At 35.2% G+C, this 18,603-nt stretch overlaps 3 protein-coding genes across 3 annotated transcripts; 2 read left to right on the top strand and 1 right to left on the bottom strand.

Moving 5' to 3' along the window:
* Positions 1 to 752: 752 nt before the first annotated feature.
* LOC113777690 (lycopene beta cyclase, chloroplastic/chromoplastic) lies at positions 753 to 3,185 on the bottom strand. The gene has a single exon (XM_027322854.1). The coding sequence runs from the start codon at positions 2,654 to 2,656 to the stop codon at positions 1,130 to 1,132; it is 1,527 nt and encodes a 508-aa protein (XP_027178655.1). The 5' UTR covers positions 2,657 to 3,185; the 3' UTR covers positions 753 to 1,129.
* Positions 3,186 to 7,479: 4,294 nt separating this feature from the next.
* Positions 7,480 to 10,420, top strand: LOC113776839 (probable LRR receptor-like serine/threonine-protein kinase At2g16250). Its single transcript, XM_027321894.1, has 4 exons — positions 7,480 to 8,159; positions 8,819 to 8,953; positions 9,827 to 9,849; positions 10,056 to 10,420. Exons 1-4 carry the CDS (start codon positions 7,480 to 7,482, stop codon positions 10,418 to 10,420), a joined length of 1,203 nt encoding a protein of 400 aa, XP_027177695.1.
* A 1,291-nt stretch (positions 10,421 to 11,711) lies between these two features.
* On the top strand, positions 11,712 to 16,128 carry LOC113778600 (probable LRR receptor-like serine/threonine-protein kinase At2g16250). Its single transcript, XM_027324056.1, has 4 exons — positions 11,712 to 12,361; positions 13,878 to 14,015; positions 15,172 to 15,200; positions 15,491 to 16,128. The coding sequence occupies exons 1-4, from the start codon at positions 11,718 to 11,720 to the stop codon at positions 15,907 to 15,909; spliced, it is 1,230 nt and encodes a 409-aa protein (XP_027179857.1). The 5' UTR covers positions 11,712 to 11,717; the 3' UTR covers positions 15,910 to 16,128.
* Positions 16,129 to 18,603: the final 2,475 nt, after the last annotated feature.

Raw genomic sequence — 18,603 nt, 5'->3', positions numbered from 1 at the left:
AAGAGTAGCATGTTGTCATTATGGGAATCCATCCTTCCCAATCATGTTACCAAGTTTAACTAGGCATGATGGTTTATGTAAGAGTTGAGTGTAGGAAAGTCAAATAAAAGAAAAGAGAAATTGGTTAAACGTGTTTTGTTGTATCTAATCTGACATGAAAACAGAACTTATTGTTGATTCAGCATTAATATTATGGCGCGATAATTATTCAGCAATTTTACCTTTTAGGTAAATCGATACATCCAAAAAATGGCAAATTTACATTCAATGGATTGATGAAAGACTGGATTGGTAGCAAGCACACATTTAAAGGGATGGATGAAATACTAGATCAACCTTAAATTTGCTGAACTTCTGCCCCGAGTAATTGATTTTGAATGTCAAGAAGAAGGTCAAACATAAATATAGAAACTGAATGATCATGGCATGCTGTAGTAGCCTCGACGAGAAAGGATTACTACAGAAATTTGAAAAGCAACCGAGGATGAAAATATAGAGAATGGTGTTCATGTTTGCTTGCCGAACTTAGACCCCATTTAGGGATGCGTTGAGTTTACAAAAAACACTTATGTCAGAAGTGTTTTCTATAAGCCACCACAACTCCAAGATGGGGGCTTTAGTTTTGTACTTGCACATTGTTTCGGTATCAGTACATCCCCAAAAAGCACAACAAAGTTTCCTTCATGGTCATGCTCTGGATCTTATGATTATTCTCAAATTCTAGTTCATTTACAGAAAGAAGGCACAGAAAGTGACAAAAGCTAAAAAATTATTGGTAAAACTATTAAGTGACTGGATATTTCCAGCGGTGTTTGTTTGGTAAGAAAATTACGGCTCAGGATACAAAGGCACCTGGAATGCTATCTCCTTATGTACAATGGGAACTTTAGTCATCCTAACACACAGAACCCATACAATCCCTGTTTGCACTTTGCTCTTATAGGACGAATGCAAGAACTAAATCTGAGGTACAACCAAAAAGGAAAAGAACAAAAAATGGAAATTGTTACACAAAAGGTTTCCCTTAAACAAGGAAACTCATTTATAAGTCCTGATTGCTGAGAGGTTAACATTAGAGAGGCAGATGCATCACCTTATCTGGTACATGATGACTGCAAGTCCATGTTTCTTATTCTCCATCCTGCAATAAGTTATTGATCATAGTTACCAAAGGGAGAGTTCCCTTTGTCATAATCTCAAATCTCGAGGTATTGGAGGCGTGAGAGAAAAGAGAAAGCCCAAAAAGAGCTAGCTCTGGAAGAAATAATCGAGATGACAAGAACCCATGCCAGTATCGAGGTTCTAGGTTGAAAAAGGCATCAAAAAACCTTCTTGTGGCATCTAAATCAAGCTTCAACAGAATATCCATCCCAAAGCAAAAGAATTCCCTTTGGCGTCTCCTATCTATTGGCCACAAATCTTTCCAGACTTCTGAACATAAATCTGCACCCACAGGAGTTTTCTCTGAACCAAGGTATCGAACTATGGCATTGGCAACAATAGGAGCTGCTGCTAGAGTCCTTGCTACCATATACCCAGTTGAAGGGTGTACCATGCCGGCTGTACCACCAATTCCAACAACTCTCTGAGGTATTACTGGAAGAGGGCCCCCCATCGGAATCACACACCGCTCATCCTCTTCAATACTTTTAACTTTTATCCCAAGGTGCCTCAACCGAGCAACCATCCTCTCCTGAATATCCTCCATCGGGACTCCTGGACGAGCCACAAGGGAAGTTTCTTCAAGGAAAATCCTATCTGATGAAAATGGCATGGCATAAAGAAAAGTTGGTATCCTTTGGTTTCTCTCCTTTAGCACCAAGTTATTATTAAGATGTGAATCTCGCCAATCCATGAAAACCATCTTGTTTACATCAAAGGGATGCTCTTCTACTTCTGCCAAAATTCCATAAGCTACTTGGTATCCGGGATTATAAGGCTTATCATACTGAACCAAACATCTAGCAAAACCAGTTGCATCTAGTACTGCAGCAGCTTGAATGGTAACACCATCATTACAGATCAACAAAGATTTGGACTCTTCATGGATAACTTTCACAACCTTAGCTTGATGAAACTTAACACCATTCACTATGCATTTTTGCATCATTTTCGATTTCAACAGTTTCCTATTAACCCTCCCATAAGGTCTATCAAGATCTTTAGTATTCTGATCATCAATATAAACAACAGCACCTGACCACGTGGCGTCGAGGCAATCTAACAAATCCATAGCCTCAAATTCATCGACCCAGACACCATAATTATTAGGCCAAATCAATTTGGGAGAAGGATCAATTGAACAAACAGAAAGCCCTGCTTCTGAGACTTGCTGTGCAACTGCAAGCCCAGCAGGGCCACCCCCTACAACAGCCAAATCCACAACCAGCCCTTTTGAGGGGTCATATAAAGGAAGTTCAAATTCAAGATTTTCTTTCTTGGTTTCAGGAACAAGTTCCAAAATAGCACTACTACTAGCCTTAATCCAACCATTTCTACCACTCCCTCCTCTAAAGCAAGATTTTTTACAACCAAACTTGCTAAATTCTTGACTAATCTGAGGCTTCAAAGAGCTCAAGGCACTAACTTTATCAGCAAAACCACACAAGGGAGACACAAAATGAAGCTTATTAGGTGTCTTCAGCAAAATCCCCATCTTTTTCCAAGTGGGTACACTTTATTTCAAGTTATTTCAAAAGGGTCTTCACAATTCTTGAAAATACAGTCTAGGTTTCAAGAAGTCTTCTACTAGCAAAAATCATAAATTCCAAAGCCAAATATTGCATAAATCCAAATGTGGGCAACTAAAAAATTGTAGACTGTAGCTACCACCACACATAACTGAGAGAACCATGAACGAAACTGAAAAGTGGGCACTCTGCAAGCTGGACAATTGGGCCAAAAGGGAAGGAGAATATGAATACTTACAAGAGAAAGAGAGAAAAAATTAGTCAGGATTTCTCTTTTGTTGCTTTGATTTGCTACTGCAATAGGTGGTGAGGCCTCCCTGGCTGCCTGCTTGTGGTGAGCTAGTGGTGGATGATATCTTCTTTACGTTTTTACAACTTTTTGGCACCGGAAAAAGGGAGGAAATGCGTCACTATTGCCATTATTGCAGTGTTTGTTTTAGAGTGGATAATATATTTGATTTGGTTGGAGATGATAGGAATCGAAGTATGGATTTTGCACCATATCATGCACCCAGCACCCACTAACTATTTGATGAAGAAAATGGTAAAGGGTCAAATGCACTAATCCTAGTTGCGCTTTGCCCTCCACAAACTCATTTAATAAACACTTTGCCTCTCTATTTGATATTTTAAAATAAAAGTGCCTTTGCTATTTTATTTTGTTTCTTTCTTATTTATTCATTTCCCTTTTTTTTTTTTCTTTTTCACTACTTTCTTTTATTTTTTTTACTATTTCCTTTTCTTTTTTACATTTCTCATGCCACTACTTTGTTTCACTTGCAAATTAGTATTACTAATTTGTATGCTTAGTGTCATATTGTAATTATCTTTTACTTATAATTTATTATTGTTTTATTTATTACACTACTAAAAAATTCAAGACAAACTGTATAACATAAAAACTGATAAATCCTTATAATGAAATCAAAAAGTATATTTTACTAACAATTTGACTATTTAAAAAATTAGCAAACTAGAACTTTAAATTGCTTAATATTTAGAAAAGCATATAAAAAAAAAATAAAGTAATTAATATTTTTATTTACTTTTTAAACATATAGTTGATTAACCGCTATATCAATACCATCTGAATTTGTTATCGTTGTTATTAATAATTAATTTATTATAAAATCTAGATGTATTGATTTAAGTAATATATAAAATAGTCTATGCGCATAGACAACATATACTTTGTTATAGTATAGACTTTATGATATTGTTATTTCCAATAACAAAAAGTCAAAAAATTGAAATAAATAAAAATAATTGTAGAAAGACTGAAATTAATACAGAGATAATAGCAAAGAAAAGAAAGTAGTTGATCCATGAAAAAAAGGAGAAAATAAAATAAATAAAGAACAGAGACAAGTAGAAGAAGGGCAAAAAAGAAAATAATAAGATAATAATTAATATGGAATAAGCACTTTTATACTAAAATATAAAGTATGAGGGGAAGAGGGGGGAAGGAAGGGGACAAAGTACCTATTTATTGAGTTGAAAAGGAATAAAGTGTAACTGAGGGTAAAGTTTAGGAAGGTTTAATAGTTTTAACCCAATAGTAAATTCTCTGTCTAAATTTGAGTGATTTCTAGTGAAAATTGTCTGTATTGTGTTTTATGGCAAGGCTATTAGCATTGGCTCGTGTGTAGCGTAGCAGAAAACTACCCCATGCCCTATCCTTATTCGTTATTGAGATTTGGAGCTTGCAATCCTTTAAATATTGTGAATATTCGTTGCAATTTCAATTGGCTTTCCTCCCAAAATTTACTATGCAAGCGAGTTGAACTCAATTAAGTAGTTTGCAAGTTTGCTTTGTTAAAATTCGAGTTTGAACTCGTATTGACTGAATTCGAGTTACTTGACAAGTTCAAACTTGAACCTAATATGTAAAGTTTGAAACCTTGTTGAGTTTAATCGAGTTTCACCTATATTTGTTTTTTTTATTAATATGAAATATTTATTTTGTCCCTTAATTAAAACTATATAAATATATTTATATTTCTTAAACTTGATAAGATTCAATTAAATTTAACTGAATTCAAATTAAGCTCGATTGAACTCAATTTGCATAAATTCGAGTTCAAACTCAAGTAAGGCAAAACAAAATCGAGCTTGAACTTGAATTCTTAAAAATCGAGTGAGTTTGGAGCTCGAACCCAAGTTTTTAAATTGGAGTCGTGCTCTACTCAAACTCGACTCGACTTGATTTGATTTGATTGCACCCATATCAATTTTAAACGTGATTTAGTTGGACTTCCTGTCCTTTTATGTTTTTCTTGTTTTACAAATACGTGCCAAAATATGCCGGAACTTTGAAGAGTCTGCTAGGATTTCTTAATTTATTCCAATGCAAATGTGCTAAAAAAGACCATTGAAAGTCACAAGATTATCCAGGATGAGTTCTGTATGAAGGAGAATGCATAGCTAAAGAATCGAGAAACTGTTTTAGGCCATTTTCTAATTTTTCTTAACCTTTGCTTCACTTTTATCCGTGGTTTTCTTTGTTCCTTTATTTTGGCTCTCCTTTTGGTCTCAATACAGAGAACTAGCAGGGAAAATATGATACTAGAAGCCGATCGATGAAATGACTCGACTTTCAGTTTCATCCCCCTACAATTTTCCTTGAAAAATTACAAGATTCCCCATATTTTTTCTCCATCTTTTAGTTTTGGCTTTCTTTTCTATTTTCTTGTCAATGTAGAGAAGAAGTGGGTCTTATTAGAGAAAGCATGCAGCAGGCGGCCTTTCCTTGTGAGTGGATTGTATGTTTTATTCCAGCAGAAGCAAGTTTTAGGAAATCATGTCATTTCTTCTCGTATTATTGTATCAGATATATATAGTTAGAAACTAATAGATTTTGAATATCTCATCTATAGAGTGAGAAAGAGAATAGAAAAACATATGTACCTTGGATTACGGTGGAGTCAGTTTCTTAGTAAAATAATAGATTTTGTGGAAATAGCAAAGAAATGAAACATATATATTTGGGTTTGTCATGATATCTTTTTTTGGCTTCAAAAATCATATGTGGTGTTTATATCATGAGAAGTGAGGAAATTTCTAAGTATGATGTTTGTTTCAAATCATATCATTTAGAGTTTCCTTAATTTGATGTTCAAACCATTAATATTTTCATAATTATTTTCAGTATAATTAAACAATTGCAAAGATGTTTCCTTAACTTTGTTTTATGTGTATTAAATGGCCGAACTTTTTTTTTTCTTTTTGGTTAAGGTTAATAAAAGACCAAGAGAATTGGGAAAGGTTTCCTTATTATTAGTTTCAAAAATTTAATTGTCCATTCTAATTTTGATAAAATTAACCAATATCAAACATGATCATATTTTATTGGGTAAAAAACAAAAAAAAACTCCTTGTAGTAAACCTAATATATAGAAAAACATACAAAACGACGTCTCATACTTTGAACTAAATTATAAATGTGATGGGATCCAATAAAATTAATGGAAATGACTTATTGGAACCTAAAAACAAAATTTTTGTACCTAATTTTTAACAAATATACTTGTTCTACCCCTTAACCCCCAATTCTCTCTTTGTAGAGAATGAAACAAATGAGTTTGTTAAACTGCTTTTTGCTTAGTTATATTAGGGCATTTTTGTCATTTAGTCCGTTCCCGATAATTTTAATGGATTTTATTACCTTTACAATTTAGTTCAAAATATAAGGTGTTGTGTCATATGTTTTGAAATCACGGGGGGCTTTTCTATATATTAGATTTATCACAGGATTTTTTGTTTTTTATCCCATTTTATTTCAGACGGGATCCTCTGTCCAATTTTCTGTGTCCAATTTCCTGTCCAACACAAAACTACGTAGTTCCACTTATTCTTGTGGCTGACGTGGCACATAAAAATAAATGTCTGTTTGGCTCAAGCACCAAGCAACAGCCCTGTCAAATTGTAACCATTCACCGTGAATTCCTCCAAAGCAAACCACTAGCCTAACGGAAAGACATAGCAAAATTTGAGACATACAGAGAGACAATCAAATCCTTGGAAGTACAAAGCAAAATTTGCAGCTGGGCCTAACGGAAAGAATAATCCAAAAAAGAAGAGAGATCCAAAAGTATAATGGAGCCAAACAGGCATTTATTTTTATGTGCCACGTCAGCCACAAGAATAAGTGGAACTACGTAGTTTTGTGTTGGACAGGAAATTGGACACAGAAAATTGGACAGAGGATCCCGTCTGATTTTATTTTGGTACGTTAATAAAAAATGAAATTAGATTGCAAAATCATAGGCAGTCTTTCCTATTTCTTGGTATGCTACGTTTGGAAGAATCTTCTAATTTTTACAGACTAAACCTAACTAATAAAAGTCCATATTCCAAACTAAAGGTACTAATGCTATTTTAAACAATATTTAAACAATTAAAATAAATCAAAAAATTGAAAAACAAAAGAATGAAGACTTGGAAGCTCAACGGTGAAAAGTTGTCTTCAAATATATATATCTCGTGGTGGGAACAAATACTTGCAGTTCCACCGCCACCGCGTGCGGCGCTGTGAACCCCTGCTTGTTCCTTCTTAAAAAAAAACCCACAAGGCATTAAAAAAAAGGTGGATAGTTGATTAGTTTATCAAAGCGCGTTGAATTTGAGAATTCGAACATATGCACAATACAAAATTATCCAAATAATATTGACCCCAGTTCGTCAACTCCTGAATTATTTCCAAAACAGTAGTAATTATATGCAACTGATCTGAAAATCCATCATTTCATCATTTCATGATTCACCGGTTTGCATGACTTGGGTTATAACCATGGCTCATGTTTATGACAACTGGGAAAGGCTTGTCCGAGCCACGCTGCGGATGGAGGATCTCCGGATCACCGGTGAAATGACTCCCAGTGAGGTTTCCTCCATATCATCATCCCTCTCATCACCTTCCTTCAATTCTAGAACTGCGTCATCTTCCTTCAAATTTAGTAATACTGCTGCTGCTTCACCTGTGCAATTTTCATCTTTATACTTGTCCAGCTTTTTGCTGGCAGCGGCGGGACGGGCATTTGAATATGCTGAAATTCTTGAAGCTACAGATCGCTTGAGTGAATCGAATCTCATCAAGCGTGGACGCTCCGGGGATCTGTTTCGTGGTAGGTTGAGAGATAAAACTAATGTTGTAGTCAAAAGAATTGATTTGTCTTCCTCTGTTGAGAAGCAAGAGAGATTGGTAACAGAGTTGGGAGTTTTAGGGAAGGTTTCCCATAATAGACTGGTTCCTCTGCTGGGGTATTGCTTGGAGAATAAGAACAATGATGACAGGTTTCTGGTTTACAAGTATATGCCTTACAAGGATTTGTCGAGTTTTCGTGGATTGGAGAGTGATGGTAATGACAGTTCCCAATCGCTGGATTTTGTTAGGAGGATGAAGATTGCAATTGGAGCTGCAGAGGGTCTGTGCTACCTACATCACGAATGCGTTCCACCTCTTGCTCACAGGTACCTGAAATAACTGAGCATGTTTCAGGTATACTTTTGTCTTTCAGTAGCAATATTTTGCAATTTGAGTTAATTAGGAGATTTGCTTAAATATATATATATATATATATACACATATATATACACACACATATATAGAGTTGAGATTGAAAAATATATTTCAATCACTGGGGCCTGTAATCATTTTGGCCACCGACATTTCAACCTTATCACTCTCATAAAAAACATCTATCCCTAACCACCACCTCATATACCCGAAAAGAACATTAAAAAAAAAAAAATTACTACAGCCACATGAAAAGTTGGAAAAGTGTTCAACCTAAAGAGATTGATAAAAAGGGCTGATAAGAATTTATTATAAATGCATTTTGGTGGCACTAGTTTTGTACTCTTGAACTTGTTTTGAATATGCATATGATAATAGACCATTGGATGGTCAAGTTGGTTGGCTTTGCTTATCAGCACTCTTGCTTAGGAAATAAAAGAGAGACCTGATGGACGTTGGTTTGAAGCCTTTGCATTTAGCATTCTATTACTTCCTTTAGTCTTCCTTATCATCTACTTTTGGTATATTCAAAGTGATGACTCTTCTCCATTTGGTGAGTAATACAAACATGTTTTATGGTCCTGCTGACGACATTCTTTTCCCCTTCCTAAAGGGATATTCAAGCCAGCAGCATACTCCTCGATGATAGATTTGAAGTACGTTTAGGAAGCTTAAGTGATGTCTGTGCTCAAAAGTGGGAGACTGAGAGTCATAAACATATGGTTAGCAAGTTTTTGCGGTTGCCACTGTAAGTAGTCCAGATACCTCATTTCACTTCAACGTCTTAGCTTGGAGGCATGATTTTGATCCACACCTGTGGTGAGAAATTGCCTATTTTTCCTTTCCAGCTAAATTTAAAGCCAAGCTACTTTTTACTGTATAAATGTTGTTGCCCTGATACAAAGGTACAAAATGGTATTATACACTCCGTTCTACTTAAGGTACTCATTTGGCTTTTAGATGATTTCCAATTGGAGCTTAGAACAGTACGATTCTTGGATCCTAGATTTTCTGAAAACTGAATGCACTATACAAGTTAAGTAGCCTTGCTGACTGTTTAATGGACACATTATATGCTTCCATTCAGAAATAGTCTAAAGAGAGGATCCAGATCTAGATGAATGTTGTGAGGTATCACCCCATCAGCAATGTAGTATGGATTGCTCTGCTATCAATTAAGATGTTCAACATTCTCGTGAAATGCAGTTTGTTTAGTGTAAATGAAGTCGGATTTCAGTTTAGTAACATCTTTGTTGACTCTCTATAAACACATGCAATAGAACCATTGAAGAACATGTTTAGTATGCCGGCTTCAGTCATATAAGCACATGTAATAGAACCATGCATTGAAGAACTAGTCTTTACTGTCATGTCTGGAACTCACTTATGGAACCATATACTAGCTGGTACTTTTATTACTTGGCATTATCTTTTTTGAATACAGTTGTCAGGTTATGAAATTGCCTCCCTTCCCTTTTAATAATTGAGACATCTAAGTTACTGTCTTCTGTAGCAGCATTATATAGCCCTTACCAATTTGTGCAAATTGCAATGCCACTATTGCACTGCAAAATTATTCTGAATAAGGGCTCTAATAGAGGAAAATTTTCCCCCCATGCAGGAGATCTGATCAAGGTTCATCTGGTAAGTAAACCTTTCTTCTCATTGCAGCTTTTTGTTTGTCCTCCTTACTTCTTTTTCCCTCCATTTGATGCTCAGCTCTGTCATACGGTCACTGCCCAGATCAATTTTTGGTCTTTATGCGAAATTTTGCAATGCAAAATAATTGGAGGTTTTCCCCCCTCACCTAACTATTTACTTGAAATTTTTTTTTGGTTTGACATGTTCAGGTAGCCCAGAGGCTGCATGGGAGGATGATGTCTATTGCTTTGGGAAGATTCTGCTTGAGCTTGTTACAGGAAAGCTAGGTATGAGTGCATCATCTAGTGATGCTGCCATGAAGGAGTGGTTGGAGCAGACACTACCCTTGATTAGCATTTATGAAAAAGAACTTCTGCCAATAATTATCGATCCATCTTTGATCATAGACGAAGATCTATTGGAGGAAGTATGGGCTGTGGCTATAGTTGCTAGGTCTTGCCTCAATCCTCGACCTTCAAGGCGACCACTGATGAGATATGTTCTTAAAGCTCTGGAAAACCCTCATGAAGTATTGAGGGAGCCCATTGACTCCCTTCTCATCAGGGTAGAATGACTACTTCCTCAACAAGCAACAAGAAGTTTAGTGTCTTGAAATTTGGCCAAGGCAATATTGATTTGGTCAAGTTCATAGTCCATGAGTTCGATAATCGATTGGATCGGATAATAAAAAAACTAAAAAAAATGAGAGAAAATTTTCTCTTGAGTTGGTAACTCATATACACATTTGATGGATTTAGATTCAATACAAACAGTTCCACTTAAAAAGTATAGAAATTAAGGTAGAATCGTAAATTGCAAAATGTATAGGTCCATTATACATTTTCTTGAAACATTGAGGGGTCAAAACAAAAAAACCACTATTTCTTCCCCTTTGCACACGGTATCTCTGTCCTTTCATCTTCCACACATGCATACAAAACACAAATAGAAACTAGACCTCTTCTTTTCTTCGTTATCTTCCTAAGTTGTGTCTCAATCGGACTTTTTGAGTGGTTTCAGCGGGTTCAATTCGATTCATCTCGACTCATAAATATAGCAGGTTCTCTCTTGACTCATAAATTAAACTATCACAATTTGTTAAATATTTTTTCGTGTTGAAATAATAACCAATTGTATTGATTTAAATATGAATTGAACAATCAATATTCTTCTGCTTATTCATCTTTTGAGGCTATGAAAGAATTGAATGTTGCTTTTTTTTTTTAAAAAAAAATTGAAATAATTACCTTTAATCTATTTGCTTTTTTTTTTTTAAATAACTTTTGCCTTTCAATTTATAGCCCTCAAAGTGAATAAACACCAATATTGCAAGCATGGAAAAATCGCAAAACATTAAAATCTAGTATTTCAGTTCGCTCACTCTCTCTCTCACACACACAATTTCCTTGTATTTTCATCATAAGTTGAATTTCCTAAACAGGCCATCTTTTTCTGCTAAGATTGGCTTTAACATGGCTTAGCTCGAATACCCAAACAAAAAGTGGAAAAATCCAAATTGAAATTAGAGGTTAGCTAACTTTGGAAGGAAACGAAACCGTACAAAGGTTTCCTCGAATCGGACGGAATGTGGCCATAGAGTGCAAAGGCAGAAAGCAGCTTGACAGCAAGACGCACCCATCAAACAAGACAAAAGCCGGCCTTAGTGGTCGGACGGTGTTGAGTGGAAACAAACGAAAAAGAGTTCGATATTTTCACAAAGAGCGTTGACTTTGAGAGCTAAAAAACACGAGTAATATATCCAAATAAAGTTGACCCCAACTCGTCAACTCCTGCATTAATCAACAGCACTAATTATATGCAACTGAAAAAAAAAATTCATCATTTCATCCTTTGTATGACTTGCTTTCCCCATGGCTCATGTTTACGACAACTGGGAAAGGCTTGTCCGAGCCATCCTGCGGATGGAGGATCTCCGGTATACCGGCGAAAGGACTCCGAGCGACGTGTCCGCTATATCCCTCTTGTCATCCTCCTTCAATCTTAGTTCCACTGCTTCTTCCCCTCTCCGGCCAATTTCGTCTTTCAACTTCTCCACCTTACTACTATCAGCAGCTGGAGAGGCATTCGAGTACGCTGAAATTCTTGCTGCTACAGGTTACTTGAGCAAATCGAATCTGATCAAGCGTGGACGCTCTGGAGATCTCTTTCGGGGTAGTCTGCGAGATAGCACTCCTGTTGTGGTCAAGAGAATTGATTTGTCTTCGTCTGTTGAGAAGCAAGCGCGGTTGATAACGGAGTTGGGTGTTTTAGGGAAGGTTTCGCATAGCAGACTGGTTCCTCTGCTGGGGTATTGCATGGAGAATGGGATTAATGATGACAAGTATCTGGTTTACAAGTATATGCCTTACAAGGATTTGTCGAGTTTTCAAGGATTGGAGGGTGATGATGAGAGTTCCCAATCGCTGGATTTTGTTAGGAGGATGAAGATTGCAATTGGAGCTGCCGAAGGGCTGTGCTACCTGCATGAGGAATGCAATCCACCTCTTGTTCATAGGTACCTCATGATTTTACTTTACATGTTAATTTTAGGCATAGTTTTATCTCTTTCTTTTCTTCTTTTTACTGGTTCAAATGAATGAGTATTGAGTAGTAATGTCTTAAATCTCCGACTGCGGACCGAACAGGCCGCAGTCAGGTCAGGGTCGAGGGTTCAATCGGTTAGAATGATAGTAAATAATGTTAAAATGATGCTAATAATAAATTAATTAAACAATTTTTAAAAATTAATAAAAGCAGAAGTTCCCAATCAACGAAGAAAACTTTTTTTTTTTGCCTTTTGGACTGGGTAGCTACTGGTCAAATCTGTTGAACAGGCTAACACGGTTGATTTTAGGAAAATTGGTGAGTAGTGGTGCATTCCTAGTTTAATGGTCATTCCAAGAATTTCCTCTAACATGCTTCACTATTCTATTGGTAGTACAAGAAATTTTTGGCACTTACAATCTTTCTAAAACAACATGGGGTCACATTCAACAAAGTTTTTCAATTTTGCTGCAACTTTTCTGCAATCTGCACTCATCAATTCGTGTAGGATGTTTATTCAACGCACCATTTGATGAAGTCCATAAAGCGCGTTGAAAATATATATTGGAACTGAAAAAGTGTTTCAATTATTGCGGCCTGTGATCATTTTGGCAGCTAATTGATAATCCAACCTTGTGACTCTATCACCTGAAATACCCCGGGAAAAAAATTGCTACAGCCAGACAAAAGTTGGGAAAGTTTGACCTTAAACAGATTGATGAAAAGGGCTGATAATATATTATAGATGCATTGTGGTGGCACTTGTTTTGAATATGCACATGTTAAAGAGTGTTGGATGGTCAGGTTGGTTGGTATTGATGCTTTCTTGCTTGGAAAATCAAAAAGAGGGATATGATGGATATTAATGGCTTTGTTTAGATTGAAGTTTTCTAATGAAAAATATTTATATTTTTCGTGTTTATATTTTTTAATCATTTTAATTCATATTTATTAGATCGTTACAATATATTCTTAGTTTGTGAACTTTGCATTTGGCATTCTATAATGTGCTATAATCTTCCTTAACATATGCTTTCGGCATGTTCAAAGTGATGACTGTTATCCCTCGCTAACACACCTTTAGGATAGATGGATTTCTTGTTGGGGAGCTACTTGAATTTTTCGATTATATCCTTGTAGAAATTAGACTTTGTCCTCCAAGATTTTAAAAATCTTTTTTATCCTCTTAAAAAAGAAAGAAAGAGTATTTTCACTTATATCCTGAAAAATTAGCCTTTGCCCCCCAAGTCTTTTGCAAAAAATGCAAGACAACCTTACTAGTCTTGTCCCCAAAATCTGAACTCCTCTTCTACCATTGTGAGCGGGGATTCTTTTTTGTATGATTCTATAGAATATCTTTTTTCTACAAGGCCTTGTTTGGATTGTGATTTACCTTACATGCATCAAATCAAATTGTTACAATACATTTTCCTACAAAAAAAATCCTAAAAATTCCTGTTGATGATATTCTTTTCTTATTCCTGAAGGGACATTCAAGCCAGTAGCATACTCCTCGATGATAGATTTGAAGTACGCTTGGGAAGCTTAAGTGAGGTCTATGCTCAAAAGCGGGAGACTACTGAGAGTCGCCAAAATATAATTAGCAGGTTCTTGCGGTTGCCTCAGTAAGTAGCCTTAATACCTGACTTCTACGTCTTTGCTTGGAGGCATGATTGTGATACACTCTTGTGCTTAGAAAGGAAAAAAGGCAGAAACAATTACCAATATAACAGTTTTTAATTGATGTAAGTTTATTTCAACGAGTTATAACTTATTTTCGAATTGATGTAGGTTTGTTTGATCAAGTTATAACTTATTGTGAACTACTTGTATAACTTTGTAACAAAGGCATGATATTCAATTGCTCTTCATGTGGATTGTATACATATCACTTGCATCTTTATTATGGAATTGCACAAGTTGTTTACAACAACTTACAACTTTTTTTTTTACACATGTTGTTCACAATAACTTATAACTTTTTTTTTATGCACTAGTTGTTCACAATAACTTATAACTTTGTTTTTTGGGTAAGCGGGGTTTTTTTTTAGTAAGTAGGAGGTTTTGAATTCAGAAAACCTCCTACTTATAATCCCTTTCCCCTTGCCACTTGACTCATCTCTCTCCTCACAGTAACGTATAATTTGTTAATACTAAGTTACAGCGTTTAAAGCGGTTGTGTTGACAATTGTTCTTGCCTTTCTTTGTGGAGAAGTTGCCTATTTTTCCTATCCAATTTAATTTAACGAGGACCTATTTTTTTTAGTGTGCTAATGTTGTTGTCGTAATACAACGATATAAATTAAATGGAACATTCCATTTTACTTAAGATTTTTTAGGCAAATATAACTATTCTCGTTACTGATTAGGCAAAAAATATTTACAATGAGAACACAGAAGCTCAGTAACATCACTTACACTTAAAAAAAAAAGCTCAGTAATATATACAACTGTAAAAAAAAGGCAGCCACAGATTTTACACTTTCTTAAGATTCATGTTGCTTTTAGATGATTTCTAATTTGATCTTGGAACAGTAAAATCTTGGATCTTTGATCTTCTGAAAGCTATTGTTATGAGCTACCACCACCAGAAATGTAGTATGGATTGCTCAGCTATACAATAAAACATTCAATTTTTCTCATTGAGACATATAAGTTTTTGTTTTCTTTCTTCTGGAGCAGTATTCTTTAGCTCTTACCACTATTTGCAAGTTGCAATATCACTATTACACTGCAAAGTTATTCCAAAATAAGGCTCTGATAAAGAAAATTCTTCCCTAGACGCAGGAGCTCTAATCAAGGCACCTCTGGTAAGCATACCCTTTTTTTCTTTTTTCTCTTTTTTTTTTTGCAGATTTTTCTTTGTCATATTTCTTCGTTTTCCCTCCATTTGATGCTCAATTCTGTTGTCCATCTATATGGTCAGTGCCTGGGTCGATTTTTGGTCTTTACGTGAAATGTTGCAACTTTGCAATGCATTTTAGATTTTAAGGAGATGTAAAGAGGGAAAGTTTTGAAGGACAACTGAATATCTACCTTAAAGTTTTCTTTTACTCATTAACTATTTACCGGACATCTTTTCTTATTTTGACATGTTTAGGTACCCCAGAGGCTACATGGGCGGATGATGTCTATTGCTTTGGGAAGGTTTTGCTTCAGCTTGTAACAGGAAAGCTAGGTATCAGTGCATCCAGTGAAGCAGCCATGAAGGTGTGGTTGGAGCAGACACTACCCTACATCAGCATTTATGATAAAGAGCTTGTGACAAAAATTATCGATCCATCTTTGTTCATAGACGAAGATCTGTTGGAGGAAGCATGGGCTGTGGCTATAGTTGCCAGGTCTTGCCTTAATCCCAGACCTTCAATGCGACCCTTGATGAGATATGTTCTTAAAGCTCTGGAAAATCCTCATGAAGTAGTTAGGGAGCCAACTAGCTCCAGCCATGAGATAGAAGAAGGAGAAGTTCTACTTCCTCAACAAGCTACAAGAAATCCTGTGTTTTCAAACATGGATTGAGCTGTTTGATGAACTCAGGGGTCAATGGGTTCGATTGGTTGGGCCAAAGTATAAAACTGGAGAACTGGATGATGATATTTTGATGCCAGAAATGTACATTAATGATGTATAAATAAAGTAGTATAGAAAAATTCCCCTTTAGTTGGTGGTTCATATACATATTTGATTAGTTTAGATCTATATGGTCATGCCTGCATTCTTTTTTCACATAATTTCAAAGGTTTGCAGCAATCCCATAATCACATGTATGCATGTCTTCGACTCTTTACTGAAATGCAACCAACAAATTTCTGCCAAATAAAATTTATGTTGTTGATCAATGTCCTGAAGGTAATTCGAATGCAGAAACTTCAATGCATTGACCTTTTCTTAACAAATTGCGGCATCAAAAACTATTAACTTCAGATTCCCTTTTTTTTTCTTTTATACTTTATTCTTCAAAACATATATTGCAAAACGTTTTCTTCACCAAATGAAAACCTTTCTAAAGCAAAGAGAAATTAACTGGAGATTCGAATTCCTTGTATGTTGTATCTCGCTTCATATAAGCTAGGAGAATGTATCAAAATTGCTATCATGTTCTGCTCTTTTAAAGAGCTTGAAACAAATCAATGCATCATTAACATGTTTCTCTAATGCTCTATGATGGTTTAATGTCAGTGATGGACTGCTGGATATGAACTTCAAAACAGTATCGACTTTTCCATTCACCAAAAGGAAACATATATTAGAGGAATATGTTGTCAATGGGACATTTTTACAGTCTTTCTGTGTAACTACATATCTCACGAACTCATGTAGCGAGTTGAGGATTATACTCACAGACCATAGCAGATGAAAAGCAAAGGGATAACTTTACGTCTGCCAACGATGGGACAGCAGTGAAAACTTCCATCAGAAGGGCTACCAATAAGGTCTGTTCTTGAGAAAAAACAAGAAATACATGCCAGTTAATTCAGTTTGTTAACATTTTCAAATTTTGAAATCTTAGCTATTACAAGGGGGAAATTTTCATTTAATCAAGAATGAGTACTTGCAGAAAATCCGAAAACACAAAAAATAGGTAATTGAACATTCAACAGTGTGCTTAATATTTTAGGGAATGGGAAAAAAGAGACAGCTTGGTTTTTTTTTTTTCCTTATAATTAAAGCTTGTCGGTTAATGAGTATTGGATGACAACTTAATTAATTAGGGTCATTTCTCTTTACCAAATCATGCCAAAAAATTTTCTGTTAAATTATTATTTGAATTGAGGGATTATTCTTATGTTTTCAATCCTAAAAAGCAAAAGTCAAATCAAAATTTGTATTGTCATTTGAATGCATAGTTATTGAACCCAATTCGATAAGGAACTTGGTAAAGGGATCGAGTCAGTTCAACAATTGAATCATTGATGGATACTAATTTAATATTTATAAATACAAAATAGTAATTTTAATATACGTAAAATGTCTTATTAAGTGCTTTTAGATACTAATTATTGTACTTCAAAAATATATATATATAATGAACATATAAATATTAATAGAAGATTTAATTTCATTTAATTTCACTTTTACATAAATAAATAATATAGTCAAATATAAAATAAAATTGCATCACTTGTTTTCAAAGATATAGCCTCTTTTTTATTTTTTGTTTAAAAATAAAATAATTTTTTTAATACTCAAATATTGTCCATTTGAAAGTTGAAAGGATTAATTGTATAATAAAAAAGTAAACAAATTTATTTAAAAAATATTTATTTATCAAATAAAAACTGTGCAAGTGGTAAACCCTTGTGCACATTTAAATGAAGATATAATGTACAAAACCTGTTAAAAGCATATATACATTTTGTTTAAGAAACAAAGATCCACAATTGTTGTAAAAAAAAAGATGGGTCAACTGAAAAATCGAATGAATTCTCAGTTGAATCAATGGATCAAACAGATTTGAACGGATCAATTGTTTGTTCGGTCAAAATAGAGACTCGATCTAACTTGATACCTAGGTCATCGGGCCGACCAATTCAACCGTCAAGTCGAGCCGAATTTAATAACTATGCTTAAATATCATAAGTTACATAAAATTTTTCGTGAGATCCACGAGGACCAAGACCTCTAATGTTATAGGGTCAATTGACCGGTGCGGTAAGTGGCCAAGATCGAGCTAATGGGGTCCGGCTTGATCTAGATTACTCCTTTTATTTTGAAATGAGCAGTTCAGATCAAGTCCCATTAGCCCGATCTTGACTCACTCATGTACTTCGAGAAATGCATTCTATCTAATTAAATTTGATCATTTGCGTTTGGAAAGTGACTATTATACATACAAATAATTAATTACAACGCGCCAAATTGATTTGGTGTCGTTTATGGCATCTGTCAGTGAAAATTTGCTTTCTCCCTATCCGGGGCAGCAGCCTCAGTTGCAGATGAATGCAAAGGCTGCTGTTCTAAAAGATGATTCGATGAATGCAAAGGCTGCTGTTCTCCATATCCGGGGCAGTAGCCTCAGTAAGCACCGAAATATACCCCCGGTTTCCTTTCATTTCTCTGGTCTGCAGCGACGTCTAAAGCTATCAAGTTTAAACCCTGTTTTTTCCACTTTATCTTCAGGTTTAAAACGTATGTTGCCCCCTCAGTTCTTCACCAAATGAAACCTTTCGAAAGCAGACAGAAACTGGAGTACCTTGGCATCTCGCTTCATAT

Source organism: Coffea eugenioides, chromosome 7, assembly GCF_003713205.1.
Source record: "Coffea eugenioides isolate CCC68of chromosome 7, Ceug_1.0, whole genome shotgun sequence".
Taxonomy (NCBI): Eukaryota; Viridiplantae; Streptophyta; class Magnoliopsida; order Gentianales; family Rubiaceae; genus Coffea; species Coffea eugenioides.
This window is presented reverse-complemented; position numbering and strand designations above follow the sequence as displayed.

Bases quoted from the DNA above. Each gene is read 5' to 3' on its own strand.
- LOC113778600 (XM_027324056.1), top strand. From the start codon at position 11,718: ATGGCTCATGTTTACGACAACTGGGAAAGGCTTGTCCGAGCCATCCTG. The intron at 12,362-13,877 runs GTACCTCATGAT...TTATTCCTGAAG, and splicing joins AATCCACCTCTTGTTCATAG to GGACATTCAAGCCAGTAGCA. The intron at 15,201-15,490 runs GTAAGCATACCC...TGACATGTTTAG, and splicing joins CTCTAATCAAGGCACCTCTG to GTACCCCAGAGGCTACATGG.
- LOC113776839 (XM_027321894.1), top strand. From the start codon at position 7,480: ATGGCTCATGTTTATGACAACTGGGAAAGGCTTGTCCGAGCCACGCTG. The intron at 8,954-9,826 runs GTAAGTAGTCCA...CCCCCCATGCAG, and splicing joins AAGTTTTTGCGGTTGCCACT to GAGATCTGATCAAGGTTCAT. The intron at 9,850-10,055 runs GTAAGTAAACCT...TGACATGTTCAG, and splicing joins ATCTGATCAAGGTTCATCTG to GTAGCCCAGAGGCTGCATGG.
- LOC113777690 (XM_027322854.1), bottom strand. From the start codon at position 2,656: ATGGGGATTTTGCTGAAGACACCTAATAAGCTTCATTTTGTGTCTCCC.